Below are 23,538 nucleotides of genomic sequence, written 5' to 3'. Positions count from 1 at the left end.
ATGCCACCCATGACGCATGCTGGTACCTCAGTAATTTGATTAACAAGCCACCTGTCGACAGGTACAACAGCATATTAAAGGCTGAAGTTAAAACAAACACGAAACCTGCTGATGTATTTCAGAGAGGTGTTGATAATGGTGACCTTATCAACACTGAGTGACACACAGCTGAGTTGAAATTGTTTGCTCTCACAACACTAGGACAAGCATCACAGGAAAATACATTATTGACACACATAATTTAACAACAGTGGTAAGCTATCTACATTATCACATGTTGCTGACATGTAGCCTAAATTACAATATTTTCAGTTACAAAAGACTAAAATAAACGTTATTTTTGAGTGAGACCAAAAGTTAATTCCACTATATGCCTCTTTTCCACTGACGGTTTTCTGGTAGGCCTACAACTCGACACAGCGCGACTCGGCTGCAACTTTTTGCTTTTTGAAAAGGCACAACACAGCTCAATCGAGAAGCAAAAAGTGGCGGTCGAGTTGCGCTGTGTTGAGCTGTAGGCCTACCAGAAACCCGGCAGTGGAAAAGCAGCATAAGTGATACTAGCACAGGTATTTTTTACTGTGACCTTCTCTACACTAATGGAAGCCTGATTAAACAATGGGACTTCCTGAAAACATCAACTAGGCCTATAATAAATCAGGTAGTTGTCCGATCTACAGTAGGCTACAAGGTTGTAAAGCGACTTGTTTGTTGCTGTGGCTGAAATGTCGAGAGCAGTTGTATGCATATTCCATGGGCTAAAATGGAATATGCACATATTTCGTTAGTCAAATTAACCAAGGCTATTTCCCAACTACTTTGCAAGCCGTTGATTTTATACATGTTATATTTTTTTACTGCTACTACTATAACCATAAAAACAGAACTTTATTAAGATACAACAAGACCACTATTATGCTTGTTTTTTGTGTGTGTGAACGTGTTCAGTTAGGTCCAGAGCAGGGCTTGACACTGGCACCTGCCAATCGGCCAAATGCTGGTAAAACTTGGCTGTGACTAGTAATACTTTCAGTGTCAGTAGCCAATTGGGCTGGCAGTTTATTCTTTGGTATGACATACGCATCATAGTAGCCTATATTCTGTTGTTTTCCCCTTGTGCATCAATTGTTTGCATTCAAGTTCAAGAAAAAGCCCAGCAACTTAGTTTCTGTTTGCTTGATATACTTCCATGTAGAAAGCTGTACACTCATCTTGCTTTAGCACCTCATCTTTTTAGGTTAGACGTACACTTATCATAATAAAGGGGGAAAAAACAATATAAAACATGTGGCTAGTGGAATACCTGAATGGCTAGTGACTGGGGAAAACCACTACAGTGGCAGGTGGGTGTAAAAATGAATGTCAAGCCCTGGTCCAGAGGTGAATAAAGCAGTAAGTACAAGTACTCTGACTCAAGTTACTACAACACTATGACATGCTCTTACATAGTTTATACACCTGTTACTCCTCTGGTCAAGATGTAGCCTACTCCAGGCATCCTCTTATGCTCTCAGCTCATGTTTACTCTGTCACCTGGCAGATCATATAATATAGTACATATAACAGATAAAAGTACTCCCTAGACATGAACAGCAACAACATCACACCACTGCTGCCCCCCCTCAAACCCCCCGCGCATCAGGTTCAGAAACAGACATGTTACCACGGATGTCACAAAGCTTTCAGTACCTCCCCTGTTTGTCAGGTCAAAGAAGAAAAATCCACAGCAAATGACAGCAAAGCCACGGCCGGCGGCAGAACATATTGATGATGAGTGATCGATTCTTGAGTGAAAAACAACAGCAGGATGGATGGACGGATACACTCCCACATCCACATAGAAAACCCCGGGGGAGCTCTTTACCTGAGTCTCAGACTTGGTGGCCGAGGGCTGCCAGTGCCTGGTCCTCCCGTCATGTGGTCAGTCGCCCATTAGTTTAATGGCTTTTGTAAATCAATACTCTGCCAGCGCACTTCCCTTTAGTCTTTATCAGTCAATGTGAGCGAGCGTACTGTTGACACATATGAGATAATGTTGTTCAACACACCTTAGAGAGCCATAAGTATACCCATGGTAACACCACATCTCATCTCGGAGGAAAGCCTGACCCCCATATAGTATACCCAAACACGCCCACTTCCACCCCTACCCTCGCATGACAGAAGGCACACACTGTCTAAGTCCTTATTAGACGTTTGCCGTCACAATAACGCCACACATCCGGGTGTAAATTATGCCTAGCTGTAAAGAGCTTGCCATATGCTGTGTGGCCCTGAGGTGGTCCTATGTATGCACGCACAAAAGACTATTAAACTTATATGTCTAGCTATCTATCGTGTTCGTACTGTATGGCTTTTTTATTGTAGGCCTATGTGTTGTTATGTCATTCTGCTGTGCTGTAAGACAAATTACATTTTTAAGGACATTAAAGCTTTCAAGTCAAGTCAAGTACATGATTAAATTCCATGTGGTGTTGCCGTGTTGTGGTAAATAATGGTCATGATGCATGCAAATCTCAAATTTGACCCATAAAATCTCATTCACACTGTTCAAAACTTCCTCTTTTGGGTAGGCTACTGCTGAACTGCCATAAAAAATGGTCTTGCTAGACCCCAGGGCCCTCTTGTGTCCTTGGCAGGTTGTATGAGGTGGGGGAGGGCATCAGTGGGTGCATTCCAATATGCACACTCCCGTCCTCCACTTGTGCTTGTGGCCTCGCATTTTGCTGACGCCCCGTCTCTGTGGAGAAAACAATAAAGCTTTCCCACTGTCAGCCTGGCTACAACGAGTTTTGGGGGACTATTCTTCATTCACCGCCCTGATTGCAAATGAGGAAATGCCATCAGAAATGTGCTTTTGCAAGATATTGAATTAATTTTCTGTCGTCAGTGATGTCATCATGAGGTCACAAGCAGACAAGTGAGCAAGGGAGGACAAAAGTCTGCATATTGGAACCCACCCAGTGTCTTGCCCTGGGGCCCAGAGTGCAATTGCTCTGCCACTTGTTTGGCGCCACCCACAGGGGGACCCAAGACATTTCGGGTGCACAGACAGCACAGGCAGGCAGGCAGGCAGGCAGACAGAAAGAAATGCAGATCCAAAATCCCTGCAGTCAAAGGAAGCTTTGTTACAATCCCAACAGACACAACACTGGTATCTTGCAAAATGCTCCTTTTTTATTGCACATTGCTTTACCCAAGCTTAAACATAATCACATACACCTTTGTGTGACTCCACATCCTTTAAAATAAGGCCTGAGCAGATAAGGGGTAACAGCAACAAGTCTTAATCTGTCATGGGTGTCAACAGTGATGGTTCAACGTCTTGTTCTAAAAATCCGACCAGACCTGATTCTCATCATTTCCTTTTTCTCCTCTCATATCCAGAGGATCCCATGTCACCCCTCTGCAAGTCAATCACATCTTCCTCTGCTTCGATCCCTTCCACACCCTCCTCGATGGGCCAGTGTTCTTCCTTAATGCCCTCATCTCTGTCCTCTCGGGCCAGCAATGTACGAAACACGTCCAGCTCAGCTTTCCTAGCTTTGGCAAACTTTTCCAGGTAGACGTCTTCGGGGACTGCGAGGAAGTCCTTGAGTTTTGGGTTGAGGACTAGAGTCTGGCCTTTCTTGTCAGGCGTTTGGTAAAAGCCTCGTCGCTCCAGGAAACAGTGTCTGCAGCGCAACTCCTCTATGTCCACCTTGAATAGTCTGGCTTTCACCATGTCCGGCTGTTTCACCCCCATGCGGAAGTAGGCATACTGAAAGCACATTAGACAGCAAGAGCACAGAATTATTTAGTAGATTGAACGATTTAACTATTGCCCTTCCTGCATTAACAAAACCTGCACGGGTGGCAAAAATGCAATTTCGTTGTGTGCAGTGTGCAGTGTTCACTTGTGTGCAGTGGAGTGCTGTGTCACAATGACAATGGGAGTTGGAGTTTCCCAATGGGCTTTACCTTCACTTCACTAAGGACTGTGAAAATGAAAGTTGGTTCCACTTGACTTGACACCGGCGTCATATGTACGACATAACAGTTTCATAATAGTGTCATGACACACAGTCATGGACGAGTCATAAACATGATGTCAATGTCATAAACGTTTCATGGTCATGAAAAGTTGACATAGTTTGGGCTGTCTTTACCATGACAGATTGTCACTCAATAACAGTCATAAAATGTTTATGACATGGACATGTATATGACACACTCATGACACGGTTATGTCATACGTATGACGCCGGCGTCAAGTTAAGTGTTACCTGAATGTGTAACATAAGAGAGTGTGCATCTGTCAGATCTGATCGGCTTGCTCTTACCTGAAATTTATAATCCACATCATTGAGGTTCTCCTCCACCACCTGAGGGGAATCCCGAAGGATCTCTCGCACTTGTTGGGAGGTAAAGAGACACTTCGTTTTGAGAAACTGAACTACGGCATTCACGTTCTTGGCAGGAATACCGAGGATTTGGGGATAATGGCTGACCACTCTTTGGATGTTGCCTGGGAGGAGGTAAGAGAGATTCACAAAGGCCTACATTATTTTTGTAAGACATGGCATAAAAGGAAAACATCAACAATAAGGTCAAGTTTATGCAGGGGCATGGCAGCAAATTGAGGGCAATATGTACAATCACCCGCCCCCCCTCCCCCCAGCCATAGGCTATATTAGACATTGTATGGGCCCCCTATATACATGGGGCCCTGGTCACACTGTACTCCCTTGTAGCCTATGACGCCCCTGAGTTGATGGTTGATGAGCTCTAATGGCAAACTCTCACCTTCAACTAGTCCCAGTTTCGACAAGTTCTGAATTCGCTTTTCCACGACAGGTCCCTTTTCTTTGTAGAGTCCAGGAGATTTATCAAGGATTTTGACAATGCTAGAAGAATTCAGACCCAGTACTAGTAAGGCCTTGATTGTCGAGATGTCACACGTATCGGACCGTTTCCCAAGAGCTTTAATGACACCTTCGCACACCGTCTCAGCCTGCGTCTCTGTGAAACCCAAATCAAGGAGACTACGGGATGACAGCTCGCGTTCATGTGGCTGTGTAGGCACCTTTGAGTCTTGAACACGAGAACAATGCATTCGACTGACGAGGGGAAACTGCCAAATATTTTGCTGTGCAGAACAAGCACACCTCAGAGCAAGACAGGTCGACCCCCGTAAACTCCTTCGGACTGCCTGCATGGTTTAGCAAGGTAGACAAGGATGTAGTTCTAGCAGTAACAAATGCAGCTTCAATTGTTGCCCTTCGGTTTGCTGGGTGCCTTTTAATGGGCAACGTCGTTGTGTTGCCCACAATAACTGTTCTCACTGACTACATATAACCATTAAAGACCAAGACATCACCGACATCTCCTGAAAGATTATAACAATGTCATTCGACTGTTTACAAATTCTCCGAACATGCCGTCCATGGTCCTTCGAAAATAACGCCTCTACAAGAAACACAAACCCGCAACCCAAACGTTCCACACGCGTTCCACCCGGAAAGTGTTTTTGAGCCCACTGTAGGACCCTTTTAGCAGAGTTTTAGTGCATCATCGCCAACTTTTTCAGATAATGGACTGCTTCACCCCCTTTATCTCAAGAAACACCTGTCTGCAAATGTAGGTCGTGTAGGCCCCTATGTATTTAGCCTATTGATTATGGTTTTAATTTTTTTTTATTATTATTATAGTGAAATTCGCTTGTTCACTGTAGGCTATTAAAACAATGATAGGCCTATTCCTAAATAATGTTTATAAAATGTAGGCCTATATTTAAACAAAAAAACAATATGAAGCCTTCAGGACAAAAGTAAAAAATATTTGCACATACCTACAAGGGAATTGTCTTCTGAAAATGTTATTAAAAATGACTTTCCAGATTTGAGAGGCCTACTCAGACCATGATGATTAACCCTCTACTGCATGAATTATTATGTTTACAGTGTAAAAAATGTTTCAATGCTTTTTTAGTGTTAAAATTTGTTAAATAATAGATTTCCAAAACATTTTTTTAATTTTTATTTTAAATTAAGTTTTTAGCTAATGGTTGCCATATGGCAACTTCATGCAGTCGTGGAATCTTGTGTAAAATCAGGTTTTTCCTTAAAAAGAGAATTTTCCCTTCATAAATCTTCAATATATTACTTTCCAAATGTTAAAACTCATTAAATGACATAAATAAAAAATATATATTTTTAGTATTTAGTGAAAATATTTTTGGTAAAATAGCAAAATATGGTCTACAAGACGGCCCATAGACATGTACACACATTTACATAAAAGCTTCCGAAAAGGTTGTTTACACTTATTTGCAAACATTTACAATGCATGAAGTTACATAATTGCATGAAGTTGCCATATGGCAACCATAACATTTGACCATTTTACAAAAAAACCTTTGCATCTAAAGTTGTTTTAATGATGAAAAATAACAGTTTACATATTCCAGATAGTGTTTGTATTTTTTTTATAACAATATTTTGGGCTGAAATGAGAGTAATACCTTGGTTTATGGAGGCCTCGAGCGATGACCTCCACACACAAAAGTAGGTGATGAAAAAGGGCTTCCTGTGTTTATTTCTTAATCATGTGACCTGAAAAGTTTTTTTGGTTTCAAAGTAAAAGGCTGTCTTATCACAAATAAGTATAAATAAACAGGTTATAGTGCACCCTCTATTAGAAAAACTGGAAAAAGTTTACGGTTGCCATATGGCAACCCCATGCAGTAGAGGGTTAACGGTAGGGACACATAGCAGACGAAGTGAGCGAGGTGAAGAGAGGCGAAATTCACTGACCGCTCAACCGTCAGGTTGTCGCGGCGAATCAAATGGAATGGTTTTTTGATTTGATTGGGCCGCGGCAGGCGAATTCGCTCCTCATTTGCATAACATTAAACTCTGTTTAATAATTTCGCTCCTGTTCGCCTGCCTTCGCCTCTCTCATAGGAATGAATGGCGAAGTTCTCTTCGCTTGGCCAAATTCGCGTCTATAGGCCTGTGTTCCTATCGTAACTTTTATGAAGATTTTTCTACGGATCTCAGAACAAAACTCTAATAGCCTGTAGGCTACTGAGTGCAAATAGGCTGACTTCTGAAGGCCCAAACCAGGGATGGGCAACTGGAGGCCCGGGGGCCACCTCACTCGTGTGGCCCTTAGATAAAACATAAATAAATAAATAATGACCAAATTTTCTAAAACACTATAGTCCGTTGACCCTTGTAATTATACTGTTAGCCGATAGAGATCACTCACATTCCTTCCAAACAATATTGGCAGTCAGTGAGCAGCCAACTGCACCTCGAACTCTGCAAGTTACAGTCCGATCCCTGGTCATGTGGTCCTCCGATGGTGGTGATGAAAAAATGTGGCCCTCCAGTCCTTAACATGAAAGTTGCCCATCCCTGGTCTAAACAGAACACAGCAAAATACTGCAATATGCCTACAAATTGTGTGGGACATGAAGATGTGGGATATAGTGCATACATGTACAGTAGGCCTACTACACATAGCCTACCAGCATGCCAAATGTAAGCCTTCTGTATTGGGCAGCTTATGGCCTTCAGAACCTTGCAGAAAAAAAAATGTCTGAACAAAGTCAGCACCCTCCTACCTTTATAGAACGGTGGATACACTTCACTTAAAGTCAGTTTTCAATCTTTTCTCTGGATGTCTAAGGGGAACAACCAGTAGATGCATGTGTGTGTAGATTTGTTCAACTTGCGTGGAATGACCCTTTGTTAATTTAGGCCCATATTTTTTATATTAGATAGGATTAATTTGAGAATTGGACACCGCATTCTTAGACTATTTTTAAAAGCACATACCATTCTTGCAAACACAGTCAAACTGTGATGGGTTACACTGTCCATTTTCAATCCTACTGTTCCTCAAACCTCATTAATACTTTGCATTCTGCTCCAAAAAGTGCCAGGTGCGTTCTCTCATCACAATCAATTAACAGTTCAGCCCAACAGAATCAGCAAGACTCTGACATGAACAAAAATCATCAAAAAAGTCTCCCATGCTACATGCATTCTTAAATGACGAAAACAACAGGTGTGGAGGAAAAAATGTTTTTATTGAACAATTCCCTATGTACTGTCATCATACTGTACTACCATTTGCAGTATTGTAAACAATCTATGCAGTGGCAGCAAGGCCTCCTAGCGAAACACATGCAAGTATGTATGCAGGGCTGGACTGTCCATCTGGCATAGCAGGCATTTCCCGGTGGGCCCTGCACCCTCGTGGGCCCCTATTTTCAGACATATATATATTTTTTTACATTTCTGAAAATATGGGCCCACGAGGGTGCAGGGCCCACTGGTAAGTCAGCTCTGTGCCGTTAATATGAGGGGCCCCTTTAAGCCAAAAGTGCCAGGGCCCTATTTCTTCCCTCAGTCCAGCCCTGTATGTATGTGACCCTCTGACCAGGATCAACAGTTTTTTTTTTTTTTTAACTATTGTGCTTTGCAATTAGGCATCGCTTCACTTGTGTAGAAAGCCAACATGACCTCAGAGCCTTGCTCTGCTAAAGGGCCGTACACACACGTCGCTGCTATTTACTCGCTACTTGCTCACTCGCCTACTTGCCACTCGCTCTGGGTGATTTTGTTTACTGGTTGTCATGGTTCCCGCTGTCCGCGCCAATAACGTCCGTACGAAACAAAATTTAGGCCTACGCTGTTTAACGTTTATCGTGTGCTGTGCACAACCATGCATATGAGCCTTTGATGGTGTACACTGTATTGGATGTATTTTCCTCAACACTTCAAAGTGTGATGGCGTGCAGAAGTTGGGTGGTCAGAACACCACAGGGGCAACGTCACCTGTCAATAATCTGTATCCTGCATTCCAATTGGTTACTCGCTTAACTCGCGTCGCTCGAAGATAAAATAAGTTTATCTGGGAACCCGCCCACATCGCATCGCTTGTACTCTCCTCGCCTACTCGCCAGCGAGACTCGCTGGAACACGTAGACATTCTATTGACTTCATCCGCTGAGCGAGTAACTAGCAGCGACGTGTGTGTACGGCCCTTAACCCTCGGCAAACTGAACTGTTCCTGAAAAGACAGTGCAAAGCGTACAGTATTTGGGGGGGAAACAAGACACCAACAGCAATGGAGTCAGTCAAGGATATTTGCAGTAGAGCGGCATTGAATAAGACTAGTTCACTAAAGGAGTGTCCCGGGATCCTTTATTTGAGTTTAGTTCCTGTCCATTACTCAACATAAAATGACATTACAGTTTTTGTCCAAAACACACCACTGCCTGGTAGTGCTTACTTTATTTTACAGTCCCAGAGATGAGGATAACTTTGGCTATTATGATGACAGGACAGCTAACGGCACGTCAGATTTAGATATTGTCAGGGTTGCCAACTTCACACCTACAGTATGTATTTTATGCAAGGTGTGCAGTTCGAAGACTGTCCCAAAACTACCCTACCTACCCATAGCTTTTTTTATTATTATTATCTCTGATGGTTGGTATATGCCTGCAAAGATGCAGTGATAGTTGGAAACCCTGACTAAGATGACACAACATGTGTTTATTACTTGTTATACAAGGATGTTCTGAGACTGAGAAGGGTAGGTGGGGTGTTTGGTCAACAAGAAGCATGCATAGCATTGGAGAGGAACTCAGCCGAAGAACGGCCAGAGAACCAGAAGGGAGAGCAGCTGATCCCTGAACAGATATGGCCTTGATCTTGCCTGGTTACCGCCAGACCCTATCACAAGTGAGATAGGGTCTGGAGACCTGCCAGCTGTAAATCCCATAGGGGGTGTGTTGTTTACGATTGACGATGGCCATTCATTGGGCATTAAGAATGTCTATCATTTGGCATACTACATAACCCATAGCCAATCATGTCAGTTGTGTCTATTCAAACTATCTGCAGTCATCGCCTTTCAACCCCTCCCCGCTCTCTGATTGGAGCCCATCTGGAGCCTTTGCTGAGGGATAGAATCCATGTTGTCTTTCAGATCGGAACGATTGTGCAAAGCAGCATGGGATTTCCCAGGCTAGCCTTGATCAAGTCCGTAGCCTGCCCTGGTTTTGACATGGACTTGGAAACCCACCATGGGTCCTTCCGGTATTGTGCTGTAATGTTAACCATTCTTGGCCAGAATTGTGCCACAATGTAATCCAGACCTGGCTGTGATTCTGCTGCAATATCAGCCAGGCCGGCTGTTTTTCAATGCCATAGTGTGAATCGAAAACACTTTTTTTTGTTGAAGTTTGTTGTGATTTGGTTCTTCCTGTGATTGGGCCAAAACTGGTTTCACCCCAAGTAGTCAATTTCTGACTACCTTTGACCAGAGTTCAATTTTTGATGTTGATATTCCTTCCACGTCACAGTGGGACTTAACCAAAACCTATTCCTAAGCCTAACCTCAATGACGTTATGTTGCCACAAGGGGGTGCCTTTGAGGACATTTTGACTCCAAAGGCATACCTCAGACGTCAAAAATTGAACTCTGGTCAAAGGTAGTCAGAAATGGACTACTTGAGGTGAGACTGTGTAGTTTCAGACCATAGGGGCCAGGTTTGGGTAACGTCTGTTCTTGGAGATAGCTGCAGACTGAGAGGGGTTCTGGACAGAAAGCACAGCTGAAAATATACACATACAGTACATTACCATTGACACTCGCATGCACGCACGCACGCACACACACACAAACACACACATAAACACACGCGCGCACGCGCGCTCAGGCACACACCGGAACGCACACACACACTGACACATAAACACACGCGCGCATGAGCGCTCAGGCACACACCGGAACGCACACACACACTGACACAGACACACACACGCACACGCACAGACACACACAGACACACATCTTGGCTTCTCAGCAGCTTGTGTGCACCCTTAACGGTGCCTATGTGTTGTTCTGATGGTGGTGGTGGTACTCCTTCTTTGTGTGTGGTTTGTTTCCAAGTATGTGGTCCATATCAGAGGCTATGTGAGAGGTCATCTTTGGCAGGAACTGTACGGATGAAGAGCACATAACATGAATAAGTTTGTGAAAGAATTGGTGGATAAATAAGGATATAAAGAAGTAAGCATATAAAATAAATTCCTAGGGAACATTTAAATGCTGACCTCCGTGCAAGGCGCTGTTCAAAGTACTTTAAATAGATCATAAAATGGGCAATAAATCAGTTACAACAATATCCTGACATTACATAGAAACTCATCATGTACACGTAGGTGTTCTTTCAAACCCGTCATTTAATTACCTGGAGATTGTCCCCTTTACTATCTTTATCTAAACCAGAGGTGGGGGACTTATGTCTCGAGGTCCGTTTATGGCCCTTGAGGCCGTTGTTAGGAAGTTAGGTAGGGTCAGTGAGGACACAGATCAGCACAGCCCACTTTCACATTCACAATACAAGGGGGAGACACTTAACCTCTAACCTATAAAAGGTCAGAGTTCAGAAGGTCACAGGTGAGCAAGTACAGGTGAGCGTTCCTGCAGGCAAGAAGTCTGGTGTTGGGCCGACTCGCCAGGACGCCGACCAGAACCATTTAACTTGGAAGTTTGCTGGACATTGGGGAAGCCACACGGACCTTTGTTTGAGATGTTATTCCTTGAAGAGAAGTTGGACTCGCGTGCTGAAGGAGCAGTGGAGCCACTTGCTAGGGAATTTGTGACCGGTTCGACGGTGTGATAAGGAGTTAGGTCACACCGCTTGAGAGCTACTTGAAACCTTTGGATTTTATGAACGTGGGGTTTTCACCCTGAAACACTGAACATTGGAGAGGAGCAAGTTGGGAGAAAGAGCTCGAACGTCTGGGCTGGTCGTCTGCTGGAAGACTGTGCGCTTGCATTGGCACTAGGACCAGAGGTAAACACTGCCCTCTACCCTACAGACATCCACACATTCAGATCATACACTCATACTGCCACGTAAATGCATACATAATTGTGAGGAGTTAGATATGGGCAACTAGCTACCTTACACCGTGTTATCCGGCCCCCGATATAATTTCAATGTTATGCAGCTTCACATGAAATATGACATGTTTTGTGAAGAAATCTTCACAATCTATTTGATTTACAATACAGTTAATTTATATTTTAGGGTACGTAGTGAAGGTGGTCACCTTCAATATAGGCCTTAAGTGCAGGAGGAAATCCTGGTTTGTGTTCGTAGTACGGCCCTTAGAGAACTTTATAAAATTTGAAGCGGCCCTCAAGTGAAAGCGGTTCTCCACCCCTGGTCTGAATGCATGAACTTGCCTGTATTGCCCCCAGGTTCTCTGTTAACTGTGCAGGATTGGACGTTCCAAGAAGTACTGAGCTTACTCCCTCGTTGCGTAGGCACCATGCTGTGGGGAAAAAAGAAAAACACACACACTTAAGGATATTTTTACACTTTGGGCAATTAGTGTCTGATCAGGAATAGCTTACTGAGGGAGATGACAACTGTTAAACTGTGCCAGCCCATTCAGTGTGATCCAGGATGGCAATATGCTATTGAGACCCATTATCCTCTCATTTCCCCACCCACACCATTGTGCTTCCACTGCAAGCAGTGGGCGAGTACACCCTGCTGCAGCCTGCAGGAAGGCAAGGTTTAATATCTAGGTATATCAAGGAGTGAAATACCATTACGATCATGAAAAAGTTACATAAAGTTTGAATACTGTGCTTTAACCGTCTGGTGGCCTTTTCCTGAGAATATTCTTAGAATGTGATGATGTTGGGCTTGTTCATGATGGCGCATCCAGACGCAGTTGAAATTATGATGCATTCTGCTTAGAAAATTCTAACCAGAATGCACTGAAATGGCAAAGAGCGCATGCGGGCTGCGCAGGCTGAGCAAAAATGTGCCATTACGATCAAGCCCGTTGTGATGATGTTTTCAAGTGCCCAGCTGTCTCTGTGGCCAACCAGGCCGGGTCCTGATGGGAATTCAGGGGGATTTATTGAAATGCCCGGCTGCGTATCTCAGCCTCCTTACCTATAGCTAGTTGAGGTAGCGTGCAGCCCAGTTTCTCCGCAATGTGACCCAGCTCTTTGAGTTTGGCCTGCTGTTTCCTGCCCTCCTCACTCAGAATCTTGTCCTTCAGCCACTGGTAGGACTAAGAATGAGAGGAATAAGACAGAAGGGTATAATACATAGGTACATACAGACAGAATCTGATGAAGACAACAGTCGAAATGTCATCCTATCGTGCCATGGAATAATAAAACAAAGAAAAAAGGATTTAAATGCATGCTGACTCCTCACTCTAAAATTACAGTCAGTACCTTTTCCTGGAATGTGCACAATCTTCACCTTTAACAATAATACCTTTAGGGCCTGTTTATACATGCCTGGTTATTTTGATAAACGATGACCTTTCTCTTTGTTTGTGCCTTTAGTTTACACACAAATTGAGTTTTTTTTCTCTGAAAACAAATCCCAAAAACTCCAAGCATAAGTGGATATTTTTTAAGCTCCAGTGCTTATAAGCAGAGAAAAACAGAGAGTTGAATGGCATTCTCCTTATCACGGCTTAAAGTATTTATGACAGCTCTCTGCAGCATATTTAAAGATTTTTTTTTGGTCTTTTTCGACTTTATTTGATAGGACAGTGTGAGAGGTGGACAGGAAGCGAATTGGGAGAGAGACGGGGAGGGGTCGGCAAAGGACCCAGGCCGGGAATCGAACCCGGGTCAACCGCATGGCAGCCCTACTGGTTGGGCACGGCAGGGCCCTCGGTAGCATATTTATGCAGATTTGCAGATGGTGTGTGAATGAAGATATTTTGGTAAACGTAGGGAAGAAAAATGTTTATCAAAATACCCAATGTTTGTCTATATGTCTGGAATGTGCTGTGTGGATGGCCAGGTGGCATTCAATTTTCCCTGTGGGGATTAATTAAGTCTCTCATCATCTTGTGTATAATGTCCCCTAACACTGGTGCTGTGCAAGGGATTAGTGGGGTCTGGAGGGAAGAGGTCTTGTGCTCAACAGTTGGCGTGGTTACCTTCATGGCAGCTCTGGATTGTTCCGGAATCCCATTGTCATATTTCCCTGTAATGATTCCACAGGCCAGAGGCGACCAGGAAACCACACCCACACCTGCAACAGTCAGCAAGAAACGGACATGTTAACAAACCAACAACATCAGGACAATGTATCAAAGAAAATTACGTACAGTGCCCTCCATTATTATTGGCACCCCTGGTTGAGATGTGTTTTTTAGCTTCCAATTATTATTATTTTTCTCTAAATAATATGGGACCTTAATGGAAAAAAAGAGAAAAATCCAACCTTCAATACAAGTGCATTTATTCAGTGGGGAAAAAATCCCACATAAAGAAATAATTATTTGACATCAAATAATGTGTGTCACAATTATTAGCACCCCTGTTGTTAATATTTTGTACAACCCCCTTTTGCCAACAAAACAGCACCTAATCTTCTCCTATAATGTTTCACAAGATGGGAAAAGACAGAAAGAGGGATCTTCAGCCATTCCTCTTTGCAGAATCTCTCTAAATCATCCAGAGACCTGGGTCCTCTCCTCTGTACTCTCCTCTTCAGCTCACCCCACAGGTTCTCAATGGGGTTGAGGTCTGGGGACTGAGATGGCCATGGGAGGAGCTTGATTTTGTGTCTGGTGAACCATTTCTGTGTAGATTTGGCCATATGTTTAGGGTCATTGTCTTGCTGAAAGACCCAGTGACGACCCATCTTCAGCTTTTTGGCAGAGGGCAACAGATTTTGATTTAAAATGTCCTGGTATTTCAAAGCATTCATGATGCCATGCACCCTAACAAGGTTCCCAGGGCCTTTGGAAGCGAAACAGCCCCACAGCATCACTGACCCACCCCCATACTTCACAGTGGGTATGAGGTGCTTTTCAGCATGCGCATCTTTCGTGGCACGCCAGACCCACTTAGAGTGTTTGTTGCCAAAAAGCTCAATCTTGGTCTCATCTGACCAAAGCACACGGTCCCAGTTGAAGCCCCAATACCGCTGGGCGAACTCCAGACGTTTGCGTTTATGATTGTGGGTGAGGAAAGGTTTTCTCCGTGCATGCCTCCCAAACAGCTTGTTGGCGTGTAGACAGCGCCTGATGGTTGATTTGGAGACTTTGTGACCCCAGGATGCTACCATTTGTTGTAATTCTGTAACAGTGAGCTTTGGAGATATTTTGATTTCTCTTACCATCCTCCTCACTGTGCGTGGTGGCAAAATAAACTTGGGTCCTCGTCCAGGCTTGTTTACCACTGTTCCAGTTGTTTTGAACTTCTTAATTATTCCTCTCACAGTAGATATGGGCAGCTGCAGTTGAGTGGCAATCTTCTTGTAGCCTCTGCCTGACCTGTGAAGGTCGACGCACATCTGCCTCACTTGTATGCGGTGTTCCTTTGTCTTTCCCATGTTTAAGAGTGGATAAGAGAAATGGCCTCGGTGTCACGTCATATTTATACCCCAGGGAAACAGGAAGTGATGAATTACTAATTAAATGTTCCTACATACTCTGGTAAACTTTGTAAACTACTGTAGAAATGACAGAAAAGCTTCAATTATATTTATTTCCTGGGAATTGTTAAGGGTGCCAATAATTGTGGAACAGGTGATTTAATGAAAAATAATTATTTTTTAGTCAGGGATTTTTTTTATTTTCCTACAATTCATTTGAGTTGAAGGCTACATTTTCCTAAAATTTTCAGTGTGACAGTATTCTTCTGCAATAAACACTGAATTTATTTTAAGGCTTTTAACACATCTCAACCAGGGGTGCCAATAATTATGGAGGGCACTTGTATAGTCACATCTGTTAACACAAAGAAAAATGATGTAAACAACAAATGACATAAGCGACTCTACACACTCCCATCTGTTGTATCAGAGCGTAACGGACTGGCGTATAAAACTTAAGAGAAAAACTCGGAGAGACACAGCTACAGTTCTTTTTTTCAGTGGATGCACAACATAGTAACGAGGGGCTAACATTTCGATGTCAAACCATGTTCACCAGAGTTGAGAAGTTAAATAAAAACAGTGTTTAGAAGCAGAGCCAGAATGTGTTTTTTTTACACAACTCTGGTTTACAGTAAAAGGGTTTTGTGGACACTCTTAGTCTCTTACCAATCTTGTGGTAAAGCTCGGGTAGTTGCGTTTCCACCTTGTCCCTTTGGAAGAAGTGGTACTCAGCCTGTTCACACACTGGGGGGATGAGATTGAACTGCCTGGCCACTGAATACGCCTCCTGAATGTTCAAAGGGCACATGAAGGACAAAAGAGGTGCAACATTATTGTAGCGTTTATGTCATTAAATAAAATAAAGCCAATTGAATTCGAGAGAGAGAAAGAGAGAGAGAGAGAGAGAGAGAGAGAGAGAGAGAGAGAGAGAGAGAGAGAGAGAGAGAGAGAGAGAGAGAGAGAGAGAGAGAGAGAGAGAGAGAGAGAGAGAGAGATTTGATGTTTCAGAATTCATTTACCATGATCTCCATGGCGCTCCATCTTGAGGTGCCCCAGTACATGGACATTCCCTGGTTTATGACATGAGTCATGGCTCTTACAATCTCTGTGGATAAAATGAAGGTAAAATTATAGGAGGACCATCATTTGGGAGCTTAACAGCACAATTAATAACTTTTGTGGACTGAATGTGCATATTGCAGGGCAGTGTTGTGTGTGTGATTGATTCACAATTCTAACTGATGTGGTACAACCGTATGAGCACCAGGGGGCGATGTTGTTTACCTACAAACACTTTCTCATAGTACTCTGCCCACGCAGAGAAGACATGGCTCTGCTCCAAAAGAGTTTCAACAGTTTCCCTGTGGCATTGCCATCGTCTATTTGATTGAGTTGAGTTATTTGAAAGGCCTTCAAGCATCTCAAGCTTGGGTCTCAAGAGTCTCAGTAATTACGGTCTTCAAATTTCACTAAATATTTAATTACTGAAATGAAGTGACAGGAGTGAAGTGGCTTGATGAGGGAATGTCAACCACCACCAATTTGAACAAACACTTTTCAAATCACGTCCCCCCCTCACCCCCTCCTTTTTTAGTAGGGCTGGGGCGGGGGGGTAACAGATGACTTTGTCCCAGGCCCGACCAAAGCTGTCAGGGAGGGGTGTGTGTGTGTGTGTGTGTGTGTGTGTGTGTGTGTGTGTGTGTGTGTGTGTGTGTGTGTGTGTGTGTGTGTGTGTGTGTGTGTGTGTGTGTGTGTGTGTGTGTGTGTGTGATATATGTATATATATATAAAAACAAGACCCTGAGGACAGGCCATTAGAAAATTCCCAGTGTCTGAACTTGGCCGTGTCTCTAACAGCTAAGGCACTACTGTTATGTCAGGGTCCAGGGCTCTATTCTACCCCAAAGTCATTTCCTAATCCTCCCCCATCTCTCTGTCCCACTCACTTCCTGTCACCATCTCACCCTGTCCTATCAAATAAACACATAACAGCCTCTCGAAACATCTCAGCTCTGAAAATCTTGTTGAGACGCACTTGAGTGCAATTTATATGCGAGACAAAAGCCTCTGAGACAATCTATGGGGACGTCACACTGGAGGAGGTGTACGTATTGTTCTCTGAAACCCAGAAAAAGAGGAGAGAAAATGAGAGGGAGCAGAAAATAGCGGCGCGGCGCCTATGTAAAGGTGAGATGACAACCCTAAACCAGGAGGGCAGGAAGAGAAAATAAAATAAAAGAGCACTCCCCCACCTATTTCATTAGCAAGTCATTTAGTGCAGTTTGAACCAGACAACTAAACTAGAGAGAGAGAGAGAGAGAGAGAGAGAGAGAGAGAGAGAGAGAGAGAGAGAGAGAGAGAGAGAGAGAGAGAGAGAGAGAGAGAGAGAGAGAGAGATGTGTGTGTTGGAGATGGGCAGTGGGTTGGTAGGATGAGTGAAACCTCAGACAATATAAAACAATAAGACAATATGGAAACAACAGACAATATAAAACAATAAGACAATATAGAAGCGTCAGACAATATAAAACAATAAGACAATTTGGAAAGCTCAGACAATATAAGAAAGCAAAATAATACATGGATGTTGGGAGAGGAAGAGGGGAAGATACAGAGAAGATGATAACATGCTTCTATTTCCGCTGCATCTACGTAGGTGAGAAATGCATACGCTGTGTGTGTAGGCAGCACGTTCACCGCCCCCAATGCACCTTACCATAATATCAGTGCCAGGACGCTGCATTAATTTACTGTCTCAATATCTGCAAAATGATATGTTGTACTATGTCTGGAGAAGGGGTATGCCTATCACTGTGTGTGTTGTTTTGTGGGGAAGGGTGTGCTTTGCTAATATAGCCAAATAATACTCTGTGTGTTTGTGTGCGTGTGTGTGCGCGTGTGTGTGTGTGTGGTGTGTGTGCTCGTGTGTGTGTGTGTGTGTGTGTGTGTGTGTGTGTGTATGTGTGTGTGTGCGTGTGTGTGTGTGTGTGTGTGTGTGTGTGTTGGTTTTGGGGGGGGGGGGGTGGGTGGGTGCGCGTGTGCACGCATGCCTGCGTGAGTGTTTATTTTCACACACGTGTATAAATGTGTAAAAGAAGGGGACCTAGAGGCGACACAGACATGAGCGTGGTGATGTGATGTGATGCATGATGGGCATTCTTCCGTACTTTTGAGAAAAGGATATTAATAAAGAATGACTATTTTCCCAACGTGACATCACCTCACAAGCCTCTGGGCAAAATGTCTCTCTCTCTCTCTCTCTCTCTCTCTCTCTCTCTCTCTCTCTCTCTCTCTCTCTCTCTCTCTCTCTCTCTCTCTCTCTCTCTCTCTCTCTCTCTCTCTCTCTCTCTCTCTCTCTCTCTCTCTCTCTCTCTCTCCATCTATTTCCCTCTCTGCTCTGTCTAGGGTGAAGTCAGCGCCACCCTCAAGATGTTCTATTTCGCTGCAGACACGGAAACTGAAAAATTCCAATTCTTTTACCGCTTAACAGAACGCAGCGCATCATTCAACAGAACTCATCTGGCCAAGACTCCAGGGCAACAGAATGACATGCTTGATCTTTAAAGAGCAAGCAAAACATCAATGTGGCTTCTATTGACACTCAGCACAGTAGCACACTTGTTTGCTTTCTCGCATAAAGTATTCTAGGGCAGTGTTTCTCAAACTTTTTCAGACCGAGGACCACTTTGTCCCCCCGTAATCGTTGAGGGACCAACTGTCAACTGAATTGACAGTTGATGGTTACTAATTTGACACTGCTAATTTCAATGCAAATCACTTAAAATATCACTTCAGCTATATATTTAGCTTTGTAATAATGTTACAAATGTAGCCTACTGCCAGCTTGTCTTCGAAAAGTAGAAATCCCCTCATGGACCACGTGACGTGAGCTCTATTGCTGATCACCAATGGTCCCTGGACCATACTTTTGGAACTGTGCTAGGGTGTGTGCTGTAGATCAAGTGTTAATCTTATTAGCTTCTCTCAGCTGACATATACGGGGAGCTGGCAGTGGCAATGATAAAAACGAGATGTGTGCAATCCCAAACTAATGATTAAGCACAGCACTGTGTGTGTGTGTGTGTGTGTGTGTGTGTGTGTGTGTGTGTGTGTGTGTGTGTGTGTGTGTGTGTGTGTGTGTGTGTGTGTGTGTGTGTGTGTGAGAGAGAGAGAACTAGAAAGGAAGAAAGAAAGAAAGAAAGAAAGAAAGAAAGAAAGAAAGAAAGAAAGAAAGAAAGAAAGAAAGAAAGAAAGAAAGAAAGAAAGAAAGAAAGAAAGAAAGAAAGAAAGAAAGAAAGAAAGAAAGAAAGAAAGAAAGAAAGAAAGAAAAAGTATGTGTGCGAGAGAGAAAATGTGTGTGAGGGAGAAAGATAGAGAGAGAGAGTCTGTCTGTATCTGCATGAGAGAGAGAAATAGAGAAAGAGAGGGAGAGAGAAAAAAAAACAGAGGGAGAGAAAAAGAGAGTGATGGAGCGAAATATAGTGTGCTCGGTTTCCCTAATTGTCCCACACCAGCGACAATGAGGCAATTAGGCCAGGCTGCTCTCCTCTCCGCACTGTGTTCAGATCAGGGCCGTAACCAGACATTTTCAAATACCGAGGTCAATACTGCGGGCTGTACTGTATAACGTACATTTAGAATGCTTCAAATACTTCAGTCAAACTCTTAAGTTTGTTTTTATTAATCACTGCCGTGAGGATACATGGGGGTGTCGTATACAGATTGAATTTATCATTGTTGATCATATATCAATTTTTCATTACTGAAAAAAAATACAGAGGACATGACCTCTCTGTCCTCAATGGTAGTTACAGCCATGGTTCAGATGTGTGTTGAGATGGGGTGGCCTGCATCGCAAAAGACAGTTACCAAGACGCCATGAATTGATAATAGCTGCACGTCTCATCCATTAGGATAATTGCCCATCTAAAATAGGAGCATCATTTGAAGTGTCCCGAGTTCTGACCCCAAAACAAAAGCAATCACAACTACTAATGACCTTTGAGATAGTAGTGTGAAGTACGTACAAATTTATGATTAATTTTATTTTGCTGCCCACTGATTAATGTCATAGTTCATAGTCCTGACACAGAGGCATGCAAACTGCTGACTAAAAGACACTGAACGGGCATTCTAAAACAAGGCAGCCAACATTCTATACGTCAATGTTTGGGTTGCGCTACCTCTTATTCAGTGCATTTCTCAAACCCATTGTTGCTAACTGTGTTACTATTATATACTGTATATGTAGTCCGTCTGACCCCTACACTGACTGAATAAAAAAGACAAAAGAACACGAACTTGAATCTACTTTATTCCCTAAATTGTTTTGCCTCAGAGCAATAATGTTACAACAACAATGAAGGATATTGATTTCGATGAGGGACACCAACTACCTTAACATTCCTTCTTGGATCATAATAGCCTCAGGTGAATATGCTATTACAAGAAACTATCAAAAAAGAACTGTGTGCTGAAGTAAAGGAAACACACTGTGAAAACAAAAAGTTAAAACAAACAGAAGTCAAGTCTGCAACACCGGCACCCGTTACTGATTTTATGACATGTCGGGCAGCATTTTTCCCCAGTATGCTATTACATACAAGTGAAAATGAAGTGAAGCCCAATTGGGAAACTCCAACTCCCATTGTCATTGTGACACAGCACTCCACAGCACACAAGTGTTCACCGCACACTGCACACAACGAAATTTCCCATTTATGCCTCACCCGTGCAAGGGGGCAGCCCTCAATGGCTTCCCTGGGGATCAGTGCGGTGGGACGGTACCATGCTCAGGGTACCTCAGTCATGGAGGAGGATGGGAGAGAGCACTGGTTAATTACTCACCACACCCACCTGGCGGGTCGGGAGTCCAACCGGCAACCTTTGGAATACGTCTGATGCCCTAACCGTTTACCCAGTCTAAATGCTTTTGGTGCTTGGAGAATGAAATGTTTACACTAGTATGCCCACTCAGTAATATAGTGCATTAGTCATAAAACATGCATTCTCATCCAGTTCAATGATGCGGGCAGAATGACCCATTGGGTAAACTCAGGTGAACTGTCGCCTCTTTGCGCAGATGGGCCCGGGGGCAGGGTCCCGTTCAGTCTTTGGTAAAAAAGACTCAATTACATTTATATTTAATAACATTTAATAACATTGCATTACATAACATTGCAGAGACTTGGTCATTACACCTTTGGTGACAGTAATGTTATAACATAGGCTCTGTGCAAAAGGGTGAAGTGCCTCGCTCAGAAGCACAGGGGCAGAGGCCCCGTGGCAGGAGAACACCCTGGCTTGCGATGTACCATGTATGTGCCATGATGTACCTTTTAGAGGCTCGCACATCACATTACATCATCACACCACACCACCAAGGGCTCTAAATTAACTTTTTTCCTCTCCAGCCAAAATGGCTAGTAGATGTTAAGCTTTCTTACTACCAAACATACACTGACTACTGGGTCAAAGTGGCTAGTAAGTGTTATTTTCACCAGCATTTGGCCGGTTGACAGGTGTCAATTTAGAGCCCTGCACACACCCCCACCACTTGCAGGCCACCACGCCACCACCCCTGTACCACAGTATCAACACCTCTCCTTCAGCGTGTAATCCGAGTACAGTGTGGCTGCGAGGACGCCTTTACACCATACTAATGGTAATTGAGACTCTGACCCTGGGTAAAATGGATGAGCTTTCAAGTAGGTGCAAGGTGCTCAAGATTCACCGATGTCACTGAGGCGTAGAGCTCAGAGCAAATAGCCCTCTTAGCTAGTTGGACACACAACAGGTCTGGCCAAGCCACAGGGAATGACTGGGAGAGTGCTCTGTGAGATAGATAGGCTTGGATCTTCCTTGGCTCTAATGGCAGAGCACTGGGCTGCCACGCCGGGGCAAATGCCTGCCAGCTCCACCCCTGCTACTGATGCTGTGGTACTGATGGTGGTGGTGCTACTGCAACTGTTGCTACAGCTGTGTGATAGACAGGGAGTTATCCTTAGCTGATGAGGAGGCTGGTATGTTTCGACTGGTCTGAGGGGAAGTGTCTGGGGCCCTACCACCAATATAGGAAGGCCCTGGGCACAGGGGCAAATGCTTGCCAGCTCCACCACTGATACTGATGCTGTGGTTCTGATGCTGTGGCAGTGCTGCAACTGTTTTGTTGATGTGATGGACAGGGAATTATCCATGGCTGATGAGGAGGCTGCTATATATGACGACGCCATGTGGGGATTGCTCTGGGCTGGTCTGAGGTGGAGAAGTGTCTGCGGCTTAGAGACACAGCACAGCAGGAACTGGAAGCCCTCACATCCACTGAGAGACAGCACCAGGGCCGGCCCGAGGCATAAGCAAACTATGCGGTGGCTTAGGGCCCACAAGCCACCAGGGCCGCCCATGAGCAGCGAAGTTCCAGGAAGAAATGAATTGTCCGCTGGTTTCCCTAGTCATATTTTTGTCTCATGTACTATTTACTATGATGAATAAATCAGGAGCCACTATATATCGGGTATGGGGGGCCCCAGATGGAATTTTGCTTAGGGCCCCATAAAGGCTTGGGCAGGCCCTGGACAGCACCCTAAAAATACACATCAGCCAGCCAGCACTTTCCTTTCCGGCTATAGGGCCAGCTCTAATCCCATTTCAAACTAGAGAGGAAGAGAGAGAGAGAGAGAGAGAGAGAGAGAGAGAGAGAAGTAGACAGAGAGAGAGAGAGAGAGAAGTAGACAGAGAGAGAGAGAGAGAGAGAGAGAGAGAGAGAGAGAGAGGGAAGTAGACAGAGAGAGAGAGGGAAGTAGAGACAGAGAGAGACACAGAAAGAGGGAAGAAGAGACAGAGAGAGAGAGAAAGAGGGAAGTTGAGGCAGAGAGGCAGATATACAATGAGAGAGAGAGAGAGAGAAAGAGAGAGAGGGAGAGAGAGAGAGAGAGAGAGAGAGAGAGCGCAACAAAGATGGTTGAGGAAAGGAGGGAGACCAATAAATACTTATAAGTCTAACTTGAGCTATTCGCAAGTATGACAGCAAAGATGAAAATGTGAGGAAAAAGCAACAGGAGGGGGTGTGCTGGTTATGATGAGGAAGGGAGGGAGAG

General features: G+C 44.0%; 2 protein-coding genes across 2 annotated transcripts in view; both read right to left on the bottom strand.

Moving 5' to 3' along the window:
* Nucleotides 1-3,157: 3,157 nt before the first annotated feature.
* mterf4 (mitochondrial transcription termination factor 4) lies at nucleotides 3,158-5,468 on the bottom strand. Its single transcript, XM_063219562.1, has 3 exons — nucleotides 4,786-5,468; nucleotides 4,323-4,507; nucleotides 3,158-3,760 (listed from the first exon to the last, which is right to left on the bottom strand). Exons 1-3 carry the CDS (start codon nucleotides 5,195-5,197, stop codon nucleotides 3,359-3,361), a joined length of 999 nt encoding a protein of 332 aa, XP_063075632.1. The 5' UTR covers nucleotides 5,198-5,468; the 3' UTR covers nucleotides 3,158-3,358.
* A 4,002-nt stretch (nucleotides 5,469-9,470) lies between these two features.
* Nucleotides 9,471-23,538, bottom strand: part of kcnab1b (potassium voltage-gated channel subfamily A regulatory beta subunit 1b) — a 76,709-nt gene continuing 62,641 nt past the window's right edge. Inside the window, exons 10-15 of the mRNA XM_063219561.1 lie at nucleotides 16,462-16,547; nucleotides 16,109-16,229; nucleotides 13,995-14,089; nucleotides 12,983-13,103; nucleotides 12,259-12,347; nucleotides 9,471-11,001 (exon numbers count right to left, since the gene is read on the bottom strand). Coding sequence (XP_063075631.1) covers nucleotides 10,894-11,001; nucleotides 12,259-12,347; nucleotides 12,983-13,103; nucleotides 13,995-14,089; nucleotides 16,109-16,229; nucleotides 16,462-16,547 — 620 coding nt within the window. The 3' untranslated portion in view covers nucleotides 9,471-10,893. The remainder of the gene's footprint in view (nucleotides 11,002-12,258; nucleotides 12,348-12,982; nucleotides 13,104-13,994; nucleotides 14,090-16,108; nucleotides 16,230-16,461; nucleotides 16,548-23,538) is intronic.

This window comes from Engraulis encrasicolus, chromosome 16, assembly GCF_034702125.1.
Source record: "Engraulis encrasicolus isolate BLACKSEA-1 chromosome 16, IST_EnEncr_1.0, whole genome shotgun sequence".
In the NCBI taxonomy this organism is placed as follows: domain Eukaryota; kingdom Metazoa; phylum Chordata; class Actinopteri; order Clupeiformes; family Engraulidae; genus Engraulis; species Engraulis encrasicolus.
This window is presented reverse-complemented; position numbering and strand designations above follow the sequence as displayed.